The sequence below is a fragment of the Hyaena hyaena genome, unplaced genomic scaffold (assembly GCF_003009895.1).
Source record: "Hyaena hyaena isolate Hyena2069 unplaced genomic scaffold, ASM300989v1 scaffold_261, whole genome shotgun sequence".
In the NCBI taxonomy this organism is placed as follows: Eukaryota; Metazoa; Chordata; class Mammalia; order Carnivora; family Hyaenidae; genus Hyaena; species Hyaena hyaena.
The window spans coordinates 1,341,956-1,367,563 of NW_024080893.1; the positions used below are offsets into that span (position 1 = coordinate 1,341,956).

General features: G+C 38.1%; 1 protein-coding gene across 1 annotated transcript in view; it reads left to right on the top strand.

The window, feature by feature from the left end:
• The first annotated feature begins 1,190 nt into the window (after window positions 1–1,190).
• The window catches only part of LOC120240752 (ankyrin repeat and sterile alpha motif domain-containing protein 1B-like), a 928,108-nt gene continuing 903,690 nt past the window's right edge, over window positions 1,191–25,608 (top strand). Inside the window, exon 1 of the mRNA XM_039245581.1 lies at window positions 1,191–1,324. Coding sequence (XP_039101512.1) covers window positions 1,191–1,324 — 134 coding nt within the window. The remainder of the gene's footprint in view (window positions 1,325–25,608) is intronic.

Here is a 25,608-nt window from a genome sequence, read left to right on the forward strand (position 1 = left end):
ATAAACTGTACAGTGACCAGTGCCACAGAAACTAGGATAAAACAAACCTTTCTAACCAAGGGCAGATCTCCTTAGTCTCGTGGAGGTAACCGGAAGGGCGAGTCGCCGGCCAAGTTGCCCAGGCACCGGCAGAAGCGACTGCAGAAGGGCCCCTTGCCGGCATCACCAGCTTTCCCTCATCCCCGTCATGGAGGATTTTCCTCAAGCTTCGTGACTGACCCCAGGCGTGGCGCCAGCGCCGGCCCGGCTGACGAGGAGTGGAGGCGGTCGGGAGAACTCCAGTCCTCACACGGTTAAACCTCTCCCAAGGAGACTGGAGGAGGGAGGGTCCTCGCCCACGAAAACGAAGATATTATCATCCCCGCGCCCCGCCCCCACCCCGGGACGCCCCCCTCCCCCGCCCCTCGCCCCCCGCCTCCCGCCCAACTCCGGACGGACCCTCAGGCCGCACCTGCACGCGCGTACACGCCCCCAGCGCGCCGGCCGCCTCGCGCGCCAGGCCTCAGAGCCGCCGCGGGCGGACCGGGGCGCCCTCCCGCACGCCCTGCCTCAGCTCCTGCGCCGCCGCCGCCGCCGCCGCCGCCCTCGGCACGCGCCCGCCGCGGCTCGCCCGCACCGCCCTGCCTCAGCGTGGACCACGGCCGCCGGAGCCGCAGCCGCCGCACTCCTCTCCCCCGCGGGCCGCGGACGCCGCTGCCTAACCGCCGAGCCCGCCGGGCGCCGAAGCTGATTAGAGCCCGGGCCGGGGCTTGAGGGTGCGCGGGCCGCCGACGCGGTTGTTCGCTGCGCTCGGGCTCCCGCGAGGACTGTCTCCGCCTCCTCTTCCTGCGACCTCCTCAGTCCTCAGCATCCGCCTCGCGCTCCTCAAAAGCACCCTCTCACGCCCCACCCGCGGGAGCGAGGCCTCGGGAATTCAGGGGAGTGGCTGTGGGGGCGCGTCGCGGCTCCCCACTCGGCCAGCCCCTCTTCCTAGACATGGTCTGGTCCCCATTGTAAACGCTGCGTCCCGGAGAGGAGGAGAGAGTGGTGTTCCCGGCTTGGGGCTGCAGGAATCTCTTCGTGCTGAAGCTCTGGCATTATTTTAGGGTGGGGCGGGGAGGGCCCCGGATTTTGGGGACTGGGGGTGGGCGGGGAGGAGGACCCGGGGTGGGGGGGGGGAACGGACTCTGTGAGGGAGCCGGGGAAAGACTATGGGGAAGGACCAGGAGCTGCTGGAAGCTGCCCGCACTGGAAATGTGGCTCTGGTGGAGAAACTCCTGTCTGGCAGGAAAGGAGGGATCCTGGGCGGCGGATCCGGACCCCTGCCCCTGTCTAATCTGCTAAGGTAAGGACGGGAACCAGCTCTGGCATTGCATACCTCGTTCTGCATTGTGATAGATAGGTCTTCCTCTTCATGGTTAGTGCACCTGGTGGCTGCCAGAGACTCATTCTTAAATTAGGCAAGAAAACAGACTCTGTGTGTGTGTGTGTGTGTGTGTGTGTGTGTGTAGAGAACGCACGAGGTTCCCAGTCGGATTGATGCCTTAGATTCTTTGAGTAATTTGAAAATAGCCTTCCATCAATGCGTCAGTTGCTACTTTTCTCTGAATTGTGGTGCAGAACTTGTACATGTACTAGTGTTGCTGGAAGAAAATTGGCGTTCCACTCGCTTTCCATCAATATTTATTATGTATTTTCAGTGTCGAACCCAGCCTTTTTTTTTTTTTTCTTTTCCATTTGAATGTAATTGGTAGGAGAAGCTATTGCGTGCATGCACTTAGCCTGCAAAAAGCCACGGCCTTTGGTTGCTGCTTCCTTCTCTTACAGAAGGCATTTGCTGTGCTGTGGGTTATGATCCCACAAAATGAAGCAAGCGAACCTTCTGATGAGATGTCATCAGTACAGGGTGTGTGTAAAACTTGATGAGGCAGGTTAGGCAGCCCCAGCAGTACTTCAGTTACCTGGACATAGCTAATGCAACTTGGTTTTTAGGACCAAGGATGCCAGATCAGGATTGGGATATTGTATATGGAATGTAGTAGAGGCCTTTTAATATGAAGATGTTGTGGGTGAGACTAATATTGCTTGGAGACTCTTTCTTTCTTCCTTTCTTAAATGTTTTATTTATTTATTTCTGAGAGAGAGAGAGAGAGAGAGAGGGAGAGGGAGCGAGAGAGAGAGTGAGCAGGGGAGGGGCAGAGAGAGAGGGAGATACAGAATCTGAAACAGGCTCCAGGCTCTGAGCTAGATAGGACAGATCCGGTCGCAAGGCTCGAATCCATGAACCGTGAGATCATGACCTGAGCCCAAGTCGGAGGCTTAACCGACTCAGCCACCCAGGCACCCCACTTGGAGACTCTTTCTAAGATGACATTTTAAAAAATGTCAAGGTCTTTATTCAGCAGACAGTAACTTAGAAATAGGGTTGATTTGCATATTTGAGAAACTGTGAACTTGAAAGTTGAATTGATGGACGAATTAAATAAGAGGGAAGAAGCCTGAAGAGCATTCATTAGGTAAAATGCAAGGAAAGCTCTTTAGTTTATAAAATTGTGGCTATTAACTTTACCCTGAGTATTTTTGGAAGCATCAATCATCATTCATAAATTCACCCTAAAACATTTCTTAAGCAACCCAACTGTACTTGTAAAAATGTAAAAAAAGCCAAGTGATTTTTTTTTTTTTTTTGGCTTTTAAAAACTCTTTTCTGCTACTCTTGATAAGTGTTTAAAACAGATTTTTGGATAATGACATTGTGTTCTTTACACAGGTTCTTAGATGTTCTTAGATGTTGTAGTGGTCAGACAATGCAGTTAATTTTAGTACTGGCATTATAATAGGGAAAATGAAAACATTTGTATTAGAGTGAAATGAATTTAGTTGGCAAATAGTGATGGGATTTTAAAAAGCTCCATATGTGATCATTTATACTTGTTAATAGTGACGTTTTATTGGAATAATAGTTCACTTCAGATCAGTGAATATGGACTTTTTTTTAGTTGATCTTAGAAGCGATGACTCTTTGGGAGTGCTCTGTTGGTAAGTAATTTTTACTTTCAAACACAAGTAAGTAGACAGTGTGGACATATTTCAGATTTTAGCTCTAATAATTGCCCCCTACTTGTGGGTAATTTATGCAGAAGCAGTTTATCTGGTTATGGTTTTAAAGCTGCAGGTAAAGTAAATATGTTTACCAGTTGATTGAATTAGTTGTAAGAATGATTATAGGTAGAAACCTGTATTCTTTTTTGTTTGTTTTTATGTTTCATTTATTTCTGAGAGAGAGAGAGAAACAGCATGAGCAGGGGAGGGTCAGTCAGAGAGAGAGGGAGACACAGAATCTGAAACAGGCTCCAGGCTCTGAGGTGGCAGTCAGCACATAGCCTGACGCAAGGCTCGAACCCACAAACCGTGGGATCATGACCTGAGCCGAAGTCAGATGCTTAACTGACTAAGCCACCCAGGCGCCCCTAGAAACCTGTATTCTGAAAGAGGTTTCTAGATGGTCAATTCCTTTGTAAAACACTAAGGAATTCTTTGAGAACAGTGAGAACTTCAGTTAATTTTATTAAGATAAATAGTATTTTAAAAAGCCTATCTTTATGATAGAACTTAAAGGCAAACATCTTTTAAATACTTTCTCAGTTGTGCCGTTTTAAAAAAAGAATAGATGGCAAATTTTAGGAATAAAATACCAACTATTTAATGTTGGTAAACTATTTAAGTTGCCAAACTCCTTGAACAAGAAGTTTTCTCTTCTGCTGGTTTTGTCAGAGGTGAGAGCTCTATAACAAAAATGTGCATAGAAAACAAAAGTAAAAAACATGTCCTCATTAGTTTGAACCAACTTGTAAAAGTCAAAATCAAAACCAATTATCTTTAAACTTATATCTGTTGGGGGGCGCCTGGGTGGCTCAGTCGGTTAAGCACCCGACTTCAGCTCAGGCCATGATCTCACGCATAGTAGGTTTGAGCCCCGCGTCGGGCTCTGTGCTGACAGCTCAGAGCCTGGAGCCTCCTTCAGATTCTGTGTCTCCCTCTCTCTCTGACCCTCCCCTGCTCACGCTGTCTCTCTCTCTCTTTCTCTCTCTCTCTCTCTCTTTCTCTGTCTCTCAGAAATAAATAAAACATTAAAAAATTTTAAAAATACACTTGTGTTTATCTCTTACTGAATAAACAACCAAAGCAATTTCTTTGAAGAATATGAGCATGGAAATTGTATTCTTTCTGTGATTCTTTGCATAAAATGAAATTCCTAAAGCACATTTAATTTAGTTACTTTATTTCACAAATGATTGTCATCAGAAATTTATTTACAGGATGATGGAAAATGTGGCCCTTCCCTCTTCAAATATAATGATGCTTGGACATTTTAAAATACTTCAGAATGAATTGCAGAATAGGTTTGCTCCTACCTCCCCCCTGCCTTTATTGTGTAATAGTAGTGTTAGATCCTGTGCTAAATGCTTACTTGTATCATATCATTGAGTTCTTATATCAGCCTTAAGTGTCTGAGCCTCAGTTCACAGATGAAGAACTAGAGATAGGAAGATTAAGGACTTGCCCAAGGTCACTTAGTTAGTAATGGCAAAGATTTGAAGTTCCGTGATTTAAATTTGGGTTTCCACATCGTAAGTCTTATTCATTGATTCTATTTGGTTAGCAAAAGTTTAAAATAAAATACATAGTTTAATCTAATGTGAATTTTTTTGCTATTAATAATCTGATTTAAAAATCCTTAATTTTTTTCCTAATTACAAAAAAATTCTCATGACTGCCCTTTGAAGGATCACTAGTTAAGAACTTTTCTAAAGATGCTTTTGATGACATACTACCTGCTAAAGTAAACAGTAGCTCTATGATAGGGAATCAGGTATGTTTGTGTGACACTGCAGTTTTCAGCCAAAGAAAGAATGATCTTGAATAAGTATAAAAATTTCTCTAAGCCTCACTGTTCTCTTCTATAAAAAGGGAATAGTTATAGTAGTTGTCATATAGAGTTGTTGTAAGAATTAAATGAAATATGAATGCAAAGCATTTAACACATTGGTGTTTTATCATTAGTGTTGCTATTTCTCATGCATCTTTAAAGCACTTGCCTCTTTTTCTTAAAGTCTTGGTTACTAAAGATGTGCTTCATATTGGACATGGAGTAAAGTTCCTTAGTAAATTTTATGTTAGAATTAAAGAATCTATAAATAAAATGGGGCCTTTTATCCAGCCTCTGACCTAGAGGAATTACCTGCAATATCTTTTACCAGTTAGTTATTCTAGCCTTGTAAAACTCTTAAATGACTAGATCCATTCCATTTTTTTTACTCTAATTATTAAAAAAATTATCCTTTTATTGATTGATATCCACCTCCCTGTAATTTCTTTAAAACATTTTTTTCCTTAGTGTTACTTTTGAGAGCGAGAGAGAGCGAGAGAGAGAGCGAGAGAAATAGAGCAGAGCATGAGCAGGGGAGGGGTAGAGTGAAGAAGCACAGAATCTGAAATAGGCTCCAGGCTCTGAGCTGTCAGCACAGAACAACGATATGTGGGGCTTGAACACGTGAACTGCCAGATCATGACCTGAGCGAAGTCCGATGCCCCTAACTTCCCTATAATTTCTAGCAGTTGGTACTAGTTGGCAGTGAAGCATAGGTGAACTTGTTATGTTCATACATTTCACTAATCTCTTTTTCCCTTTCTTTGCATATTCTCAAATTCTGCAGTGACTCTTAAAGGTGGTGAGCAGAAATGAACAAAATGCACTAGGTATCAACTGACCAGTGTAAATATACTGGGAATTGATACACTGTTGAATTTAAAAAAACAGATTACATAACAGCATTTGTAGTATGATCCTGTTTTTTTTTTTTAAGAAAAAAATGCATGAAAATTTACAATGTGCCTTAAGAAGTCTAGATGATAAACACCAAAATGTAAAAAATAGTATTCATCCTTAAGTGGTAGAATTGTGGATGATCTTTATTTTCTTTTTGCTTATCTACATTTTCCAATATTCTAAAATGAACATGTATTAATAGCAACTACTTAAAACATTGAAATTATTACCTCTTTTATTATTATTATTATTATTATTATTGTTATTATTATTATTATTAACTACCTTAATGCAGGTCAGTTTTTCTGAGGTATATAATGACATTGGCTCACATTGAGCAAATACTCAAAACTTCTAGGTATTTTTTTCAATAACTTATGAAGCAGTGGTTTTCCTTTCATATTTATGAAAGTGTTGATTGAATTTAAATCATTGCCTTTACATTTAATCTTACTTGTTTTAGCCTGTATTTATAATCTATCTAAATCTTTTTGACTCTTGAGTCTATCTTCCAGCATATTAACTTCTCTCCTCTGCATCATCTGTAGATTTCATATGTATATTTTCCATAATTGGAATTACACACACCATGATACATCTCTAAAGAAACTTTCTTTAGCCTACTATAAATTTAAAAGTAGCAATATTTATACATGGTATTTTTACCAACATTGAAGCCACGTAATAGAACTCTCATTCAGCTGCTTCTCTCTAATGTACCCGTGAGAATATTTTGAGATATTTTATCCATTGCCCTTCTGAAGTAATGCTGTGTCCTGTTTATGGCATTCCTTTGGTATACCTCTACTGTTAAGTCTATAAATTCCACCCAAATCAGGCTGCTTTATTATAGCTTGTTTATGGTAGTGAACCATGCATGATGCCTGGTTCTGATGAAAATTCCTTCTGACCCCTTGTACCTAATTCTTCTGGGTCTGAATATACTTTAAGTGTCTGTTATGATCTCTGTCTGTTTGAAGTTTCAATAATCTCCCAACATTATTTGTTTATACTTTCTGGTTTGAAAATGATTCTCACCAGGGATGATAGAGCAAAATGGAAGTAGGGAAGAATCAGATTCTTGGTATTGTTAGATGTCACAGGAGATTTCTCTTGTGGTCTAAAACAATCCAGTTTTACAGTTATTCTGTCAGAATTTAAGTTTACATTAACTTATAGAAGTGAACTTTTTATAACTCTCTTCATTTTATCAAACTTAGTTGAAAGTGACATTAACATTTCCCCAGGTAAATACTTTTTTTTTATGTTTGTTTTCACTTATACCTCTCCTTACCCACTTTTGTCCTTAAAGAATTCTGAGCTCATTAGAGGTCATCAGAGTATTCAAATTTAGTTACCTCCTTCTTTTTCTTCCTCCATATTATATGTGAAATTTCATTTTATTTAACATCTTTCATTAGACAGCTGCAAAACCTTTTAAAGTCTCTTCCATTGGCACAGCCACCTTATAATGTAAACAAAAATAATTCCTATTTAGTATGTATTTTTTCTTAGTCTAGATTAAGAATTATTTGTATTTTAATAAAAATAAAAAGTTTAATGCCTCAAATTTACTTGATTTTGTTAATGACTCAAAGGATTGCATACTATATATAGTATTTTTAGTAAATTCTTGTTGAATATAAAGAATTCAGTTCTCAAGATGACCCCCATGTTTCACAATAAATCAGTAAGAAGTAGGGGAAAATAGTGTCTAGTCACCAAAGACATGTAAACCAGAGAGTTGTACATTTTTCATATTTAGAATTCAGTTCATAAAGTTTTTGGTGATGGGTACAATTGATAAGAGGCAACTCAAGTGTAATTTTCACAACTATTTGGGCAATTGTCGTTATTGGGACTCTGATAAAGGTACTCACTTTCGGGGAAACTGCATTGGTTAAATGGAATAAATCACAAATAGAGCAGTTAAACTGCACGAAGATGTTATATCTATAAAAATAGTCAAGTTGCAAGTGAGTTATCTATTTTAGATAGTAATGATGTTTGAAGTGGTGATTGCACCATTATGTTCAGGGAACTGTGTCTGCCAGAGTGAACAGTGCCAGCTGCATGATGGGGAGTAAGGAGAGAGGAGAAGGAATTTTAGTATTGACCTCTTTCTCTACTAAGCTAGGTTTTCAGCTCCCTCTTGAAAACAGAGTGATGTGTAGCAGAGAGGACAGCCAGCCAGTGACTACTACTCACCCTGTCCATTCTTACGTTGTCTAATTCCTAGCATATCTCAGTGGTTTCTTACAGTTAGTGGAAGGGTAGAACAGATCTTGACTGTCATTAATGCAGACGCTTACAATATTCAGCGTTGCTTCTATTGACTTTAGCAATTTAACCTGTCAGGTGACAGTAAACACAATGTGATTTGTAATTGTATACTGAAATAATTTACTTTATTATGTAATTTTGGAAAATTATTTTATGGGATCTATTTTAGAATATTCTTCTTGAGTATTTAACTAGAAATGGAAGCTGTAATTCAAATTAAGGGTTAGAAGAGACTAATTTTAGCCTATAGAACCTGAAGTTTTTAAACATTGAATGCATTTTAGTGTATTTGGTTCCATTTTAAACATATTGCATTATAGTTTTAGTTAATTGAAATATGAGTTTTGGTTATCCATCATAGAATATTTTGTATATTAAAAAGCAGGAATTTACACAGAAGACTCATCTGTGTTCCAGTTCTTTCTCATGTATGTGGTGACATGGTCAGGTACACCATATGGCAGGCAGAGGCACAATACCAGTTGAAAACTCAGTGAATTTTCTTGTGTAACACAGATCTAGGAACTCTTCTTAGACTCCAGTCCTTTGCATCAGTATGACAGGAAGTGAATTCTGCATTTTTGTTAAACCTGGGTCTGGCATGAAATTGGGTGACTTTTGAGGGTGGATCAAAATATATAGTCAAGGATAAATTTTTTGTCAGGTTCTTCTGCAGTCTTCAAAGAGTGTTCATCTCTGAATGTGTTTCTGAGAGATATAACTAACTTATTTAACAGCGTGTCTTCATGAATGTGTCTGTAAAATGGAACTTTGATTCAGTTGTGCTGTAGAGTTCTTTTGGGTTGTGTTGTGTTGTGAGAACAGCTTTATTTAAAGTGGTTAATTACTTCTAGTTAAGTGAACTGAGACAGTTGGCCTGGACTCTTCACCATTCTTTGATCATGATGTCTAGTTTCCTGCCTACCTCAATGTTAATTTCTCTGCTAACTTCATGGGCTCAATGCCTTTGTATCTTTCCCAGCTTTATCTCACCTCCAAACACTCTTTGTGGGAGCTGAAGTGTGATTGATTGGGAAAGGCTTTTGGGAAGAGGAAGCTATTTCAGTATTTTCATTTAAAGGGGAAACAAAACTTTAGGCTCACATAGTAAGCCTTTGGAGCTCTTATTAGCAGAGCTGATGGAATGAATTTTGCCAGATTTTCAAGAGGGGTTCTTTAAAGGTGGTCATTAATTCCACCTTCTTATGAGGTTGATGCTGTAGAAAGAGAAAGGGATTTGATTGGAGAAATGGGATAGCATAGGGGTGTTGGAAAAGACTTCTTTTTGCTAATTATTTAGTACCTAGAACTTAAAATTTTTTATTTGTATAGAAGTTTTCATTTATTTATTTTGAGAGAGAGAGAGAGAATGCATGCACACAAGTGGGGGAAGGGCAGAGAGGAGAGCCAGAATCCCAAACACGCTCTGTACCATCAGTGCAGGCAGAGCCCTATGTGGGACTTGAACTCATGAACTGTGAGAGCATGGTCTGAGCTGAGATCAAGAGTCAGATGCTTAGCACCACCCAGGTGCCTCCCCGCCCCCTTAGAACTTTGTATTGGATATCTGTTATATTAACATGCCCATCTTAGATATCAGCATGTGGTATGTTTGCCTATTTCTAGAAGTTATTCCTTAGACGTACATACATATTATATAATCAGGTGATAAGGACATGGAATAGAATTGTAGAAAAGCTTTGACATCTAATGTGGTTTGAGACTCAAATTCTTTTAAATGCATTTTCTTGTTATTTAAAACTTCAGTATCTAGGTTATTTCATAAATGTATGTTTCTCTGTACAGGGAAGGCATCTGAAGTTATGAGCCCTGGATCACAATCCCAATTTAATTCTTCCACATTAAAGTTTTCTTTCTTTTTTTTTTTTTGGCGTAAATTGCTATTTAGGCACTTTGAGATCTTCTTTGGTACTTCTAGTTGCAAATCTGCATGTTTTATGTATCATATAATATGCTAAATATAGTATTTTATGTTTTGAATATACTAAAAAAACACTATATTTACTTACAGAATTAACTCTGATTTGTATAGCTTTTTTACTCTTAGTATGGGATAGGAGAGTGAGTGGGAGTGTGTTTGAGAGGAGTACCAGGAATTATGCAGAGACGTCCTTTGGCATGGTAAACTACAGCAGTGGAGTTTGCCTATTTATTTGCTTTTGCTAGTGACCAGAGTGATCTGTCACTCTGAAGTTTGATAGAAAGTTTGAAGACAGAATCAGAAGGTGAAGAATTATGAACATGTTTAAAGTATTCCTGTAAGTTTTTTTCCACTGGTATGTCTTATGATATATATTAGGATATATTTAGACCATGACTATTAATCTGTGAACCAATTGCTATCCAACTAAACAAGGCAATCAGGATTTCATAGGGAACTGAAATCCAAGAACAATGATAACAAAGAATGATTGCTCATTATTTTCACAAATGTGTATTGAGTACCTTGTGGATTCTAAAATTGAATGAGATCATTTCTACCTAACCTCAAGTATTTGTAGAAATCATGGAACAGATATGCCAACAAAGAGGTAAAGGACAGTGTAATATTTATTGTAGTGGAAGTACCAAGGTAGTATGACAGGAATGTGAAGAGCAAAAAGGAGGCTCCTTTAATTCTATCTGGAAGGAATAGTCAAGGGAAACTTCAAGAGAAGAGGTGATTCCTGGATCTTGTTGGATGAATGGGAGTTTGCCAGGCGGACAGTTTAAGGGAAGGGCTTTCCTAGAGAAGGAGTAGTGTATTCAATAATGGTATTTGAAAATGTAGAATAAGTTTGGGGCATTATAAGTTTGGTATTGAGCATGGATAAGAAGAAAGCCTGGAGATTGAAGGACTTGTGTGCTGCCCTAAGGAGTTTGAACTTAATCCTGAAAGGCATGGTGATCCATTGAATTTTTTTCCCTCCAGTAATTTTTTCCCTCCTTAATTCTATTGCTAAGGACTGTTTGTTCATATGTATGTTTAATATAGTTATTAGATAAAGCATACATTTTGCATCCTGAATTTTTCACTTCATAGTATATCATAAACTTTTTTACTATTATTACAAATTCTTCATAAATAAATTTTTAATGGCATCATTAAAATTTCCCATTTAATACAGAATTTTCATAGACTTCCTGTGTTAGAATCAACCCTGTGCTTGTTTGTTAAACATGAGTTTCCTGGTCTCACTTTAGACCTGCTGGGTTAGAATTTTTGAGTAACAGGTTTGGGAATATGCATATTATAAGCTTCCATAGGTAATTGTGTCTTTTTAAAAAATTTATTTTGAGAGAGAGAGAGATGGAGTGTGAGTGGGGGTGGGGGAGAGAGAGGGAGAGAGAAAATCCTCAGCAGGCTCTGCAGTTTCAGTGCAGAGCTGGACGTGGAGCTTGATCCTGTGAACCATTAGATCATGACCTGAGCCCATATCAAGAGTCAGATGCTCAACTGACTGAGACACCCAGGTGAACCCTCCCTACCACTAGTTGTATATGCCTTTACTTAAGTATTCTTTTAATCTGGATACTTGGATGATTTTTACTTTATTATTATAAGTAGTCTTATGATGAACATTGTCATACAAGACACCTTTCTCATAATGTATTTCTTAGGATATATTTCTAGAAGTGGAATTGCTACTATTAGTGTCCTAAATATGCTAATTGCTTTATGTGCTTTATATCCAGTCTTCACAACAGTTCTGAGGATATGTATTATTAACCCCATATTTATATTTGGGGCAAAAGGGTGGAAAATTTGAATAACTTGCCCAAAGTTACAAAGCTAGTAAGTGATGGATGAGATTCAAATTCAGGTCTTTCCAACCCCCAAATATCTTTTTATTCTGCCATATTGCTTTCTTGTTCCATAGGTATCAGTGTATGTCATGAGTTAAAATATGAAAATACCAATATGTTTCCAGTATGTAAATAGAAAGTACATTTTCTACAAAATTGTATAGAAACATATTTCATTCCCTACATAATTTTCAATTATGTTATGCTCATCATATAATTTTGCACTATAGTCAGTATTTTGTTTACATTTGTGTCTTTTTTTAAAATTTTTATTTATTTCTAGGAGAGAGAGAGAGAGAGTGAGCAGGGGAGGGTCAGAGAGAGAGGGAGATACAGACTCTGAAACAGGCTCCAGGCTCTGTGCTGGCAGTCAGCACAGAGCCCGACGCGGGGCTCGAACCCGCGAACCGCGAGATCATGACCTAAGCGAAAGTCGGACGCTTAACCGACTAAGCCACCCAGGCGCCCCTACATTTGTGTCTTGATAGCACATAAATGATAAACTGAATTCAGTGTTAAAATAACTTAAGATGTCTTAGGGTATTTCTTTGTCAGTTATCATTTTCACTTTAAAATAGGGTGATACTGGGGCACCTGGGTGGCTCAGTCGGTTAAGTATTGACTTTGACTCAGGTCATGATCTCATGGTTCGTGGATTCGAGTCCTGTGTTGGGCTCTGTGTTGACAGCTAGCTCAGAGCCTGGAGCCTGCTTCAGATTCTGTGACTCCCTCTGTTTCTGACCCTCCCCTGCTCACGCTGTCTCTATCTCTCTCTCAAAAATAAAAAAATAAACATTAAAAAATTTTTTTTAAGATAGGTGGAACTCTTCTATCCAATTTTTTGGGTGCTTAATGGTATCTAACTTCTGTTGTCTTCGAAGGTGGTTTAATAGCTTGTCCAATCCAAGTCTCCATATGGGTGTGCTTTATTTCTCCTCATTTCTTCCCTCTCATGCAAAGGAAGAGAATTCAGTGTTCACCATCATTTTCATTTAATTTCATTTAACTTTATGATTCATCTGCTCAAGCCAATAAATCTGAGCTCATAGTTTTAACTGAGCTCATTATTAACTCAAGGATCTTGTCAAATGTAGTGTTAGGCTCTGTAGAAAAACCAGGTAACCAGGCAGTTTGTCCTTAGGACTTTCTCATCCCCTGTTTGTGTTCCCCTCTGACCCTTTGGAAAGCCTTTGTTCCTTTCTTGTTCTGAGGCATTCTTTGTCTCCCCCTACCCCCTCGAAACCCAGATTTCTTATTCAGTTTTATCCTGTACTACCAGAAAGTTTTCTAAATTGAATCTTATTACCTTATCTCATAGATTTCCACTGAAGAAACAGTAAATGGCGTGGTAGAAAGAAGCTACAAAATGTAATCGAAAAAGTCTTTAAAGTTTGAATGAAAGCTTTACCATTGAATGGACATTGGGCCCTGAGAAAGTTATTTAACCTCTTCGGACTTCAGTCTCCTGATTTAAAAGTGAGGATGATATTATGTATCTTGTAGAGTTGTAAGGGTTAAAGAGAATTTATATAAAACATCTAGCATAGGGGCTGTCACGTAGGAGGGACTCAAAATGTGTGTTTTTGTTATTATTACTGAGACATTATGTTGTGTAAGGAATAATTGTATAAATTTCATGAGTGTCTCTATTTGATGAGACCTATGAGGTATGGTCACTTCTTTAGGTACTTTGCCTTAACCTGTCTTTAACGGTGTAAGCACCAAGACTGGGGTGATATATTTGCTCAGTCTTCCTCTGATCCCAGAGATAGGGATTACTATTTTCTGCCTACTTTTAGAAGTAATACTGGTCACCAGATATTTCACATTAGTGTGTTATCTTCTCCATTTCTCACAAAGCTAATTTGAGTAGAAAGAAATTATGTTCTGCTGGAGTTGTACATGCTGTGCTATAATCCATGAGGTTAATGGTTTCCTAATAAGCTTATCATTGATATTTTCTTTACCTAGCTTTTTAAAGCATTATTAATTGACAGATATTTCAAGCATGTGTACTGTGTATGAAGCATGGTGATGGTGCTTTGGAGGATAGAAAATAGATTCTTCCCTCTAGACAGTTACAGAAGTTACACACAGGAGATGACAGCTAACTATATAATAGTTTCTAACTTCATACAATATAAGCTCACAGATTCAACTTTTTCTCTTGACAAGTCCAGTATCAACATTTGGCTCTCATCTTCTATTGCATATCAATATATGATCTGAATCTGACCATGTTTAAGTGATTCTTTTTTTTAATGTTTATTTATTTTGACAGAGCGAGAGAGAGCGAGCGAGCACGAGCCAGCGTGGGCATATGCAGGGGAGAGGCAGAGAGAGAGAGAGAGAGAGAGAGAGAGAGAGAGAAGAGCCCAACAAGGGGCTTGATCCCATGAACTGTGAGATCATGGCCTGAACTGAAATCACGAGCCTGCTGCTTAACCGGCTGAGCCACCCACATACCCCAGATTTAAGTAATTAAAAAATTTTTTTTTAATATTCATTTTTGAGAGAGAGAGAGAGCGAGAGCGAGAGCGGGAGAAGGGCAGAGAGAGATGGAGACACAGAATCTGAAGCAGGCTCCAGGCTCTGAGCTGTCAGTACAGAGCCAGACATGGGGCCTGAACTCACAAACCATAAGATCATGACCTGAGCTGAAGTCGGATGTTTAACCAACTGAGCCACCCAGGCACCCTGGTTTAAATAATTTTTAATGTTTGAAACTAGAGCCGTATACTCTCAAATATTTTTCTTTTTAAAATTAAAATAATTTTGATTTCAAAATAATCACATACTGTGGAAAAGCTGGAACTATAGTTAAAATAACTTTTTTCCCCTAACCATGTGAGAGTAAGTTGTCAACCTGATGCCCTGTTACCTTCCGATACTAGAGTTTGTATTTAGTTTGTATTTTCTAAAAGCAAGGATATTTCCCTATATAACCATAATACAACTACTAAAAGCAGGAAATCAATACTGCTATCTTACAACCGTTAGACCCCACTCAGGTTTTGGCAATTGTCTCAATAATGTGCTTCATTTCATTGGAATCTATTTCAAAAATCACACATTACATTTTGTTGTCAAACCTCCTTAATGTTCTTTGACAATTTGTAAGACTTTCCTTGACTTTTATGATCTTGATACTTTTTGAAGACGATAGGCCCATTATTTTGTAAAACGCCCCTCAATTTGGGTTTGTCTGGTGTTTTCTTATGATTAGATCTACATTATGCTCATCCTTGGCAGGAATATCACAGAAAGATGCTATCTTTTTGTTGCCTCCTATCAGGTGGCATGTGATTTTGATTTTACTCTTGCGCATGATGTTCACTTTAATCACTTGTTTATGATAGTGTCTGTCAGCTTTCTATATATACAATTACTCTTTTCCCTTTTGTAATAACTATTTTTTGGGGTGGTATACTTAACTATTTGAATATCCCTTTCCTCATCAGATTTTATTTATTTGTTGAAGTATGGACTCATGGTTTGCTATTTTATTGCATGGATTTCAGTGTACTATTGTCATTGTTAATTTTGGTGCTTAAAAATTGCGTAAGCACATTTAAGACTGGCTTCTCTGAGTCATTCCTTGAGCATTTCCTTGATTTTGGCATTGGAAAATGTTCTAGGACTCATCTTTTTCTGCCTTAGTTCTGGATCAGCCATTTCTCTAAGAAGCCATAGTTCCTTATATTGGAAAATGGTAATTAGATGCTAATATTTGGATACTAAGTATGGTCATTAGTGAAAAAATATATTCACACACAGGAATACATACATTTATATCTGTATCTACCTATATTTATTGAAAACCATGGGTTTACAATGATACTTCTAATTCTAGTCCAACTCCACAGGCATGGTTCATTTTGGTTTCTCCCTTCCTATATTTGTAAGATCCTGCTCCAATACTGAAAAACTTGGCTTCTGTTCTCTTTAGTAGGTATTACTTATGTGATAAATTCCCCTGTATGCAACCAGTCCTCCTCTCCACTGCCATACTCTCCTGAGTCTGTCTGTCTCTACCTAACTCAGGCTGTGCCATCCATGTTAGTCTGTCTGTACTGACACCCTCTTGGTATTTACAGGCTTTGACTCTTTATGCCATTTTGCATCTACAGAGGGATACCCTTTTTGTCCTACGTGGGGTCTAACACCTTGAATTGGGTCACCCTTGCTGGTGGATGCCCTTTTTATCCTGTTTGGACTCTTGACACCTTATGTCTGGATGTTCCGTTCTGCCACCACCACACTGGAGCTCCACCCTATTGAGCTCTAACCCTCTCACATCATGTACCCTCCCCCCCATAGTGATGCCCTTTCCAACTTACTTGGGCACTGATACCCTATATTCAGTTGCCCCCTGTCACTTTATTGTAGGCTGCTACAGCCTCCCTTTTCCCTCTGGTGTGGATGATTGTCTTTCTCTGCCCCTCTTAATGGCTTTAGAGACTGAATTGTTCAGGAAGAGAAGGGAAATAAGGAGAAAGGAAAAGAAGAGTGGGAGAAGCGAGATGGTAGAGTAACGTAATGCTCTTGTTTTTATCTGTGGTAATGATGATGATGGTAAAAGACTCTTTCCATGTCAGCAATACTATACCCTTGTGTTGGAAGAAAATTGGGGTGGGGCACTTAACAATTCTAGCTAACATGGAGGTTATGACCAAAGCTTGAGTACTGTGTGGCACATCTCCTGGACTCTATTTCTTCCTTCATTTTGGAGGAGAGATGATGATAGTTTGATTGGTTGGTCAACACTTTATACATTTTTTAAAAGAGTCTTTTCTTTCATGTATATTCTTATGGATATGTAGTAGGCCTCCAGATTGAGAGAAACTCTTTATATATTTTTTGCTCTGTTTAGCTGAAAGCATCATAATTGTTAGCAAGTGCATTCTCAAGAATTTTAGTAAGATGATGATAATGCAAAAAGAGAGTTATAGAGAGTTATAAAAACACTGAGATAAAAACTGTCATGCACCAAGGAAGTTGAGTTTGCAGAATTTGATGGAGATAAGGATTTCAGCAAGTAAGTCTTTCTTGTTATATGATATTGCCACTATGATTTTTAAGAGGTTACAAAAAATATGTCAGGAAATTGACCAACTGTATCTTAAAATATGGTAAATCTGCATGTAAAATGACTATTGCTCCAAATGAAGCGGGCCAGTAAGTAATTCATACTAGGGATTTCCCAGACTTTAATTATTGCAAGGAGTCCATAATTCCTACAAACAAATCTAAGCAAAGACATATCCGAGTAGCTCTTATAGTTAACATTTGATATTGCTGACCAATAACCTAACCTCCTTATTTGCAAAAAGTTGGAAAAAAATAGTTTGGAAACATTGCAGAAATAATTCATGCAGTTATGTTTGATACTTTAAAAGACTATTCAGCTTCTTATGCCAAATTCTAGAAAAAATAAGCAGCAGGCAGTATTATCAGTTGCTGCTTTCCTTTTCGAGGTCTGGGAAGACAAGCTCAATGGAATGGTGATCACAGTTTTGGTTTTTCTATCTAAGAAGGGAACCAAACAGGCCTGGATTCAAACAACATATTTAATGTGCAAGATAACATCTAGGGTTCTAAAGAGATAATTTTTCTTACTGTTTTTTTTTTTTTTACCCTCTTAACCTTTTCTTATCAGCAGTAACACCTCTAATAATGTATGACCTTTTCACAGTGTTTCCTTTTGTATCTTGGCTTTTTATTTTTAAGGAATCCTTGAATTTACACTTTGCAGTTCATGACATTCATTAGCAGAACAAGCAACCACAGAGAGTATCTGTTCTACCTGTTCCCTATACCCTTCAGAATCCTTCCAAAACTCTTGAACTGATAGATAATATTTTCTCAGCAATGCAATGTGTATATTGTTTCTGTGGTGGAAAGGAGTGGTGGAAGATCCATGTCTGATGTGACTGTCCTCTTAAGTCTTGTATGTTTGCTCTTTACATGGAAATGGGGATTTATAGGACTATAAAAATATATAAATATATGCAAATTTATATATTATATTATTATATAATATATCCATATAGAATGAAGGAAAAGTTGAACTGCCAGGAATTGGAAAGATCAGGGGACAGGGGAGCAAGGGAGCAAGGATCAGGGGACAGGGTCATAGCGTATACCAGGGGCTGCTAAATCTCTTTGGACCTAACTTCATGGTTGGGGGAAATATGGGGACAAAATCTTAGAAAAGGGGTGTCTGGAAAAAATTGTATTACCTTGACTGTTTTGTGAACTTGAGAGAATACAGCCAAACCAGAAATCTGTCTTCACCTTACCTTTCTCACTTCCTCTCTGTTATGCTTCCCTTCTTTAAAGAGCCAAAATATAGTGTGATATGATTGGGTACCTTATCTCAGATGACAATGACTTTGGTAGCAATGTTATAACTCCCAGGAAGTTTCCAATAGTAAAGTCACTCAAGATGAATGCCTGCACTTCTCTTTCCCCTGGTTATTGGCTTTGAGCATTGTCCAGACCCCTACTATTCTATTTTTTCTTAAATATGTATTTATTTTGGATTAGTGAGAAGCCCATTTAGAAAACTCTTGGTGATCCTTAATTGACTGTGGGCTCTTATCTGAATTGAGAACATTAATCTAGAGTTACAAGTTTATACAGATTCAGAGGAAGTCTAAGGTTTTTCTGTTTACTCTCTAGTTAACATTTCTAGCTTCCATCTCTTTCTGATTTCCTTTTTTAATAGTTCAGCTGTTCTCCTTCAGCAGCTCAGCTGTGTCAGCTCTTGTTGGTAAACCCTGCAGCCAGGAAACTAGAAAATACTCTTTGACAAAGGGGGGATAGGAAAGTTAAGGAACAAGGAAAATAAGGTTAAGAGAAAGAGACATGCTTTGAACATGGTTTTCTCAAGGCTATTTTTGTGGCTAACTCAGGTAAAATACCTATGAGACCAGATATCTGTCTTGGAAATATATATGGGAACCTTATTCTGAATAAATGGTCACAGCCTAGAAGAAAAGGGTGACCCTTACCCCAGGGATTCAGGGGCTCTACCTTTGGTTTTTAGAGCTTGTTACCTTGGAAGAACTTGTGCTTTTAATCTTCGCCTTAGAAACATTATTTCCAAACATGCATAAATGTGAATCTTAATCCTTTATATTCCATATTTATATACCACACATATTGCTAATATTTCAAGACTTTCCTGTTCTTTTTGCAGATAAAGTGCTCATTTTGGCTGTTTTCCACATAGGACAGTTGGTGGACATGCTTCAGTAGAGAAAAGGAAATTTTCTCTGCTTATCTACTCTCTCCCGTCTGCCCAAGATAGTGTGTCTGTCAATTGTGACCTGATTTTGAAATAATTTATTAAATAGAGGGAGGCATGATGTTATTTAAAATTTTGGTATGACATTGACTTTTAGTCCTTTATAATAAGCTCTTGACTAGATTTTCTGGTGAAGTTTATTGCTCCTGGGAATTTAGAAATTTCTTAACTCCTTCAGTGAGTTTGGACTTGTTCAGTGTCAAGTATGAGTAATATTTACTCAGGAAATTAAACCAGCTTATTTATTCAGAAGATGAAGCATGCTGTATTTTATTTTATTTTTTTTTGCCATGAAAACATTATTTTGGAAATATGTTAATCTTATAGGTAGGGAGTAGGTCCCTATTAGTTAGTAGATTGCTTAAGAAATGTGATAAATGAATGTAAAATACTTATCTTTGGGAGGAGTTTATTGTTTTCATTAAATATGTTGACATCTTTTCATTTTTTATGTTAAAACTTAATATATGTGCAATAGATGGTAATTTAAGGTTTTAAATTTCTAATCTTTTCAGTTGAAGTTGGGGTATTTCTTTTAAAATATGTTCCTTGGTGGGGGCGCCGGGGTGGCTCAGTCAGTTAAGCATCTGACTTTGGCTCAGGTCATGATCTCATGGTTCATGGGTTTGAGCTCTGCATCGGGCTTTGTGCTGACAGCCAGCTCAGAGCCTGGAGCCTGTTTCAGATTCTGTATCTCCCTCTCTCTCTGACTCTCCCCTGCTCACACTGTCTCTCTCTCAGAAATAAATAAAACATTAAAAAAATTAAAAAAATAAAATATATTCCTTGGTCTTAAAAAATATTGCTTCCAAATATATATCCTAAATCTATATGTCTAATTTAGTCCTGTCTCCTGTACTATAGGCATGCTATTCTGAGTGGCTTTTTATCATCTTCTCCTTAATGGGATTATGAAACTTGAAATGTTCATTATTTTTACCCACAGTTTTGCTCTGCCACTTGCAGGACTCCTTTGTGTTAGTGGAACTACAGTGTATCATTTTTTCCAGCTAGAAACCCTAGAGCTGTCCTTGATTCTTTCCCTTCCCACTTGTATCCATTCAGTGTCAGCCCTTTTAACCTATTCATTTCACTGCCATCAGAGGAATTGTTCTGAAACTCGTTACTCTCTGACTTAGAAATCAGTGGCCCTCTAGTGCATAAAGAATAAAGTACAAACTCTTTGGAATATCATTTGAAGCCTTTTGTGATTTGGCTCCTCCCTACGTGCCTCATTTCCTGTCAGTCACTTGTAGCAGCCTCCTCCAACCATACCTGCTTCCTGTACTTGGAGTTATGAACAGGCATCATGGGCTTTCTGCTTTCACTCTCTTTGGAATACACATTTTCCTCTTGTGTGCTCAGTGAAGCCCTGTTGATCCTCCTAGACTCAACTCCAGCCTAATCATCTCTTCTGGGAAGCCTTTCCTGATTTCTATCTTCTGTGCATCCCTGTACTTGTACACACCTCTATTTTAAGCCCTTAGAATACTGCATTGTAATTATTTGCATGTTTGTCTTCCCTCTAGTGCCTGAGGTCCTTCAGGCCTGAAATCTTGGCTTAGTTATCTTTTAAAATGCTATACAAATGTTACTGTTTTATGCCTAGAATATATAAGGCATTCTGAAAATTACTTGTTGAATGACGAAAGAGTGAATAGCTGTGGAACAAGGGCATACTATATCTTTTTAGACTGTATTTTTGAGAGCAATTGTTGACTGAGAGATAAGTTTGATTAGTAACCCCAGGGCTGAGAAAAATTTAATCATTTGTTAGAACACCTACTGTTAGCCACTGTGCCCATTGCTGTCATTTACAGGACATTGAATTGGTTTATAGGACATTGAGACCCAGAGAAATTTAGTACCCGGAACAAGTAAGGAACTTGACTAAGTAAGCAACATAGTTGGATTTGGAATTTAGAATTGCCTGACTTAAAAGCCAATGTTCTCTCCTTAGTGCTGGAAGATTATCAGAGATGGGGCATGGGGGAGATGCTTCAAAACAAAGGCAAGCAGTGTTTTTAGGGTAAAGGCCTGTTTGGAACCATAACTACTTTTTGGTATGGATTCCAGAAATGTCTGGGAGATATTTTAGGAGAGGCAGTGTTAAGTTCATGCTCTTAGTAACTTTGAATCTGAATGAATGAAGAGATGATACGGTGGAGGGAGCTAAAGAAAATTAAACAAAATGAGGGAAAAGAGTTGTTAGATAATTTTGCTTGATAAATTTATGTCAGATTAAAGAGAATGCTGGCATTCATTGAACATCTAGCTTTATCATCTCCTGATCAATTCTCATAGCAAACCTATGAGATCAGTATTATTTTCCCTATTTGCATGAGGTTAAGTCTTATGTATACTTTAGATTTAAAAGAGGTTAAAAATCTTGCTGAAGGTCATGTAGACAGCACCTGATGGAGCTCAGGTTCAAACCCACTCCTGTATGACTTTAACTCATGAGAAATGGAGATACTCTCCTTTGTACCTCCAGATATCTCAGTGCAGCTGCAGTATGAATCAGTCATCATAATGAATAAGAAGGTATTATACAGAGGCAAAATCAGTTTAAGCAGGTGGATCCTTTGTACTGGCTGGATTGTAACTGGAATTTTTATAATTTTGGAGGGAGAGGGAATATAATATAGTTATGACGTCTTGGGAACTCTTCCTGTTGCTCTAAGATTGAGAGAATACATCAATCAAACATGACAAACTTTAATAACCTATAAGGCACAGACATTGACCAATTGGATAGATGCTCACTATAAACATCTGGAGAGGCTGTATGGTGCATTCTAACCCAGTATCAGTCTGGTGGGGTAGATATGATAAGGCTAAGAAACAAAGATTTTTATTGTGTTACAGAATTATTTTAGTACCAGATTAATCTCTTATATATGCTAAACCAATTAGCATTTATAGTGAGAATGACATTTAAAGAAAATGAAAGGAGATGTAGAATAATGAAAGTCTAATTTACATGGTATACCGATTACCTTGCCGAAGAGCCAAAAAAGTTTTACTAGTTTGGTATTCGTTTTCTCATTTATCCATCTGCTTGTTCATTTGCTCATTATTCATTCTGTATACTTTTATTTTAACACTATTATTTCTGTCAATTCTGAGAAGGTATTTTTCTTTTTAAGCTGTAGAATAGAGATAATCTGACCATAATCAATCTATGCATGAATTGGTTATTTATTTACATATATGACTTATATACTAAGCTGTAAACTATTTAAGGATAGGAACCATTTTTTGTTTTTTGTTTTTTGTTTTTAATCCCTCTGCCCTCCAGTGCCTAACAGAGTACTTCAATACATATTTTGGTAACTGAATTAAAGAATTCAGAACTCAGTCAGTCTAAATGTATGTCTTTGCAACTCAACCCTGCAGGTTATGGGTTTCATGTATTCCTTGTAATGAGCTCTTAAAACATAAAAGTGACTGTTTTAGAGATAGGCAATATCCCCTAAGGTGACTAAATAAAGAAGAGATTAAATGCCAGGACCCCACAGTTAGACAAGGAGATGGCCTTTTAAAGATTGCTCTGATGTGCAGTGTTAAACCATGTTGTCACTGGTTTAACCATGACACTGGTTAAACCATGTTGTAACCCTGAGGGGTAGGAAGCAAGAGATGGTTAAAATTGATTGGGTTGGGTTGGGGACCAGACTCTCTAGAAATCCAAGTCCAGAAAACAAAGGATTAAAGTTTCCCCATTTTCCATGATGAAGATCAAGCCAGGGAGTTTTGTAACCTGATGGAGTCAGTAGTATCTTAGGTGCTTTAGATGGTTGTCAGGAGGGACCTGAGGATCTGAGGATCAGTATATCATAGCATTGATGGGAAAAAGGCTAAGTCTTAATGGTCTAGGCAGACAAAGGGCCTGGGAACATAGTAGGTCAGGGAGCAGAATAAAGAGTGAGTTTGAGACTAAGGCAGGTTTTTACTTGATTGTTGAGCTATTTGTAGGTCTTAAAATATGAGGGAAGTAGTTTTAGAGCTGAATTTCTCAGTCTTCACATTGCTGATATTTTGGGCCTTGTAATTTATTGGGGATGGAGTAGGGATGTCCTTTGCATTGTAGGATTGCTGCATCCTTGGCCTGTACCCACTAGATGCCAAAAAAAGAAAAGTGTCTTTAGACATTACTGAGTATCCTGGTAAGCAAAAATCACCTTTGGTTGATAATCAGTTTTTTAGAAGAGTATGAATCAAGTGACCACTGTTGAAAAAAGAAAGAGTAAAGGGAATAGTGATTATAAGTGACTTTGTAAATGTTACATCATTTTGTATGAATTCCAGAATGAGTAAGGACCAAAAGTAACTTAATCATGAACATAGGTTGGAAGAATGAAATAAATACCAAGAAGAGAAGGCTTTTGCATTTGCAAATGCATGGAAATATGCACTATTTTATTTATTTATTTAGATATAGAGAGACCCTGAGCTGAGGAGGGGAGGAGAGGGAGAGAGAAAATCTAAAGCAGACTCCGTGCTCAATGTGGAGCCCAAACTGGGGATCCATCTCACAACCCTGGGATCACAACCCTAGCTGAAATCAGGAGTCAGGTTCTCAGCTGACTGAGCCACCCAGGTGCCCTGGAATTTATTTTATTTTATTTTATTTTATTTTATTTTATTTTATTTTATTTTATTTTATTTTATTTATTTTATTTTATTCTATTTTATTTTATTTTATTCTATTATTTTATATTACTTTAGTATATGTGCTGGCAAAGCGAGCACTATTTCATTTCATTTCATTTCATTTCATTTCATTTCATCTTTTAAGGTTTATTTATTTATTTTGAGAGAGAGCTAGCATGTTTGTGCAGGAGGGAGAGGAGCAGAGAGATAGGGACAGAGAGAATCCCAAGTGGGCTTTGTGCTCATGAACCGTAGGATCACCACCTGAGCCTAGATCAAGAGTGGGGCACTTAACTGACTGAGCCACCTAGGCACTCAACCGCTGAACTATTTTAGATTGTAGTGGAGAAATAGCATTTGGAGAAAGGAGATTGGAGTTGTTATAGTTAGCCATAGTTTGGGAAGAACTTTGAAAGTTAGAAGGTTTAATTAGGTTGGAATTTGGATTTGATTAGTTTGAAATTGGCCAGGAGTAAGTGTTAAAAAAAGCTCCTGGATTGAATTTATTTTTATTAGCTTTCCATATCCTATTTATTTCATTTGTTTGAAAGTGAAATAGGAAAGGAAATCCTTTAGCAATATCTATCAAAATAACACCAGCATCTTCACAGAGTTAGAACAAAACAATCCTAAAATTTGTATGTAATCAGAAAAGACCCAGAATAGCCAAGGCAATCCTGAATAAGAAAGCCAAAGCTGGAGGCATCACAATTCTGGTCTTCAAGCTGTGTTACAAAGCTATAATCATCAAGACAGTATGGTGTTGGCACAAGAACAGACACACAGATCAGTGGAACAGAATAGAAAATCCAAAAATGGACCCACAAATGTATGGTCAACTAATCTTTAATAAAGCAGGAAAGAATATCCAATGGAAAAAAGACCGTCTCTTCAGCAAATGGTGTTGGGAAAACTGCACAGTGACATACAGAAGAATGAACCTGGACCACTTTCTTATACCATACACAAAAATAAACTCCAAAGGGATTAAAGACCTAACCATAAGACAGGAAGCCATAAAAATCCTAGAGGAGAAAACAGGCAACAACCTCTTTGACCTTGGCCACAGCAACTTCTTACTTGGCATGTCTCCAGAGGCAAGGGAAACAAAAGCAAAAATTAACTATTGGGAGCTCATCAAGGTAAAAATCTTCTCTACAGAGAAGGAAACAATCAGCAAAGCTAAAAGGCATCCAACAGAATGGGAGAAGATATTTCCAAATGAAATATCAGATAAAGTAAGTATCCAAAATCTATAAAGAACTCATCAAACTCAACACCCAGAAAACAAATAATATAGTGAAGAAATGGGCAAAGGACATAAACAGACACTTTTCCAAAGAAGACATTCAGATGGCTAATAGACACATGAAAAAATGCTCAGTGTCACTCATCATCAGGGAAATACAAATCAAATCCACAATGAGATACCACCTCACACCTGTCAGAATGGCTAAAGTTAACGACTCAGGCAACAACAGTTGTTGGTGAGGATATGGAGGAATAGGAACCCTTTACACTGCTAGCTAGTGGGATTGCAAACTGGTGGAGCTGCTCTGTAAAACAGTATGGAGTTTTCTTAAAAATTAAAAAATATAACTGCCTTATAGCCCAGCAATTGTCACATAGCAGTACTAATGACAATAGCCAAAGTGTGGACAGAGCCCCAATGTCCATCGACAGGTGAACAGATAAAGAAGATATGTGTATATATCTATATCTCTATATATCTACACACACA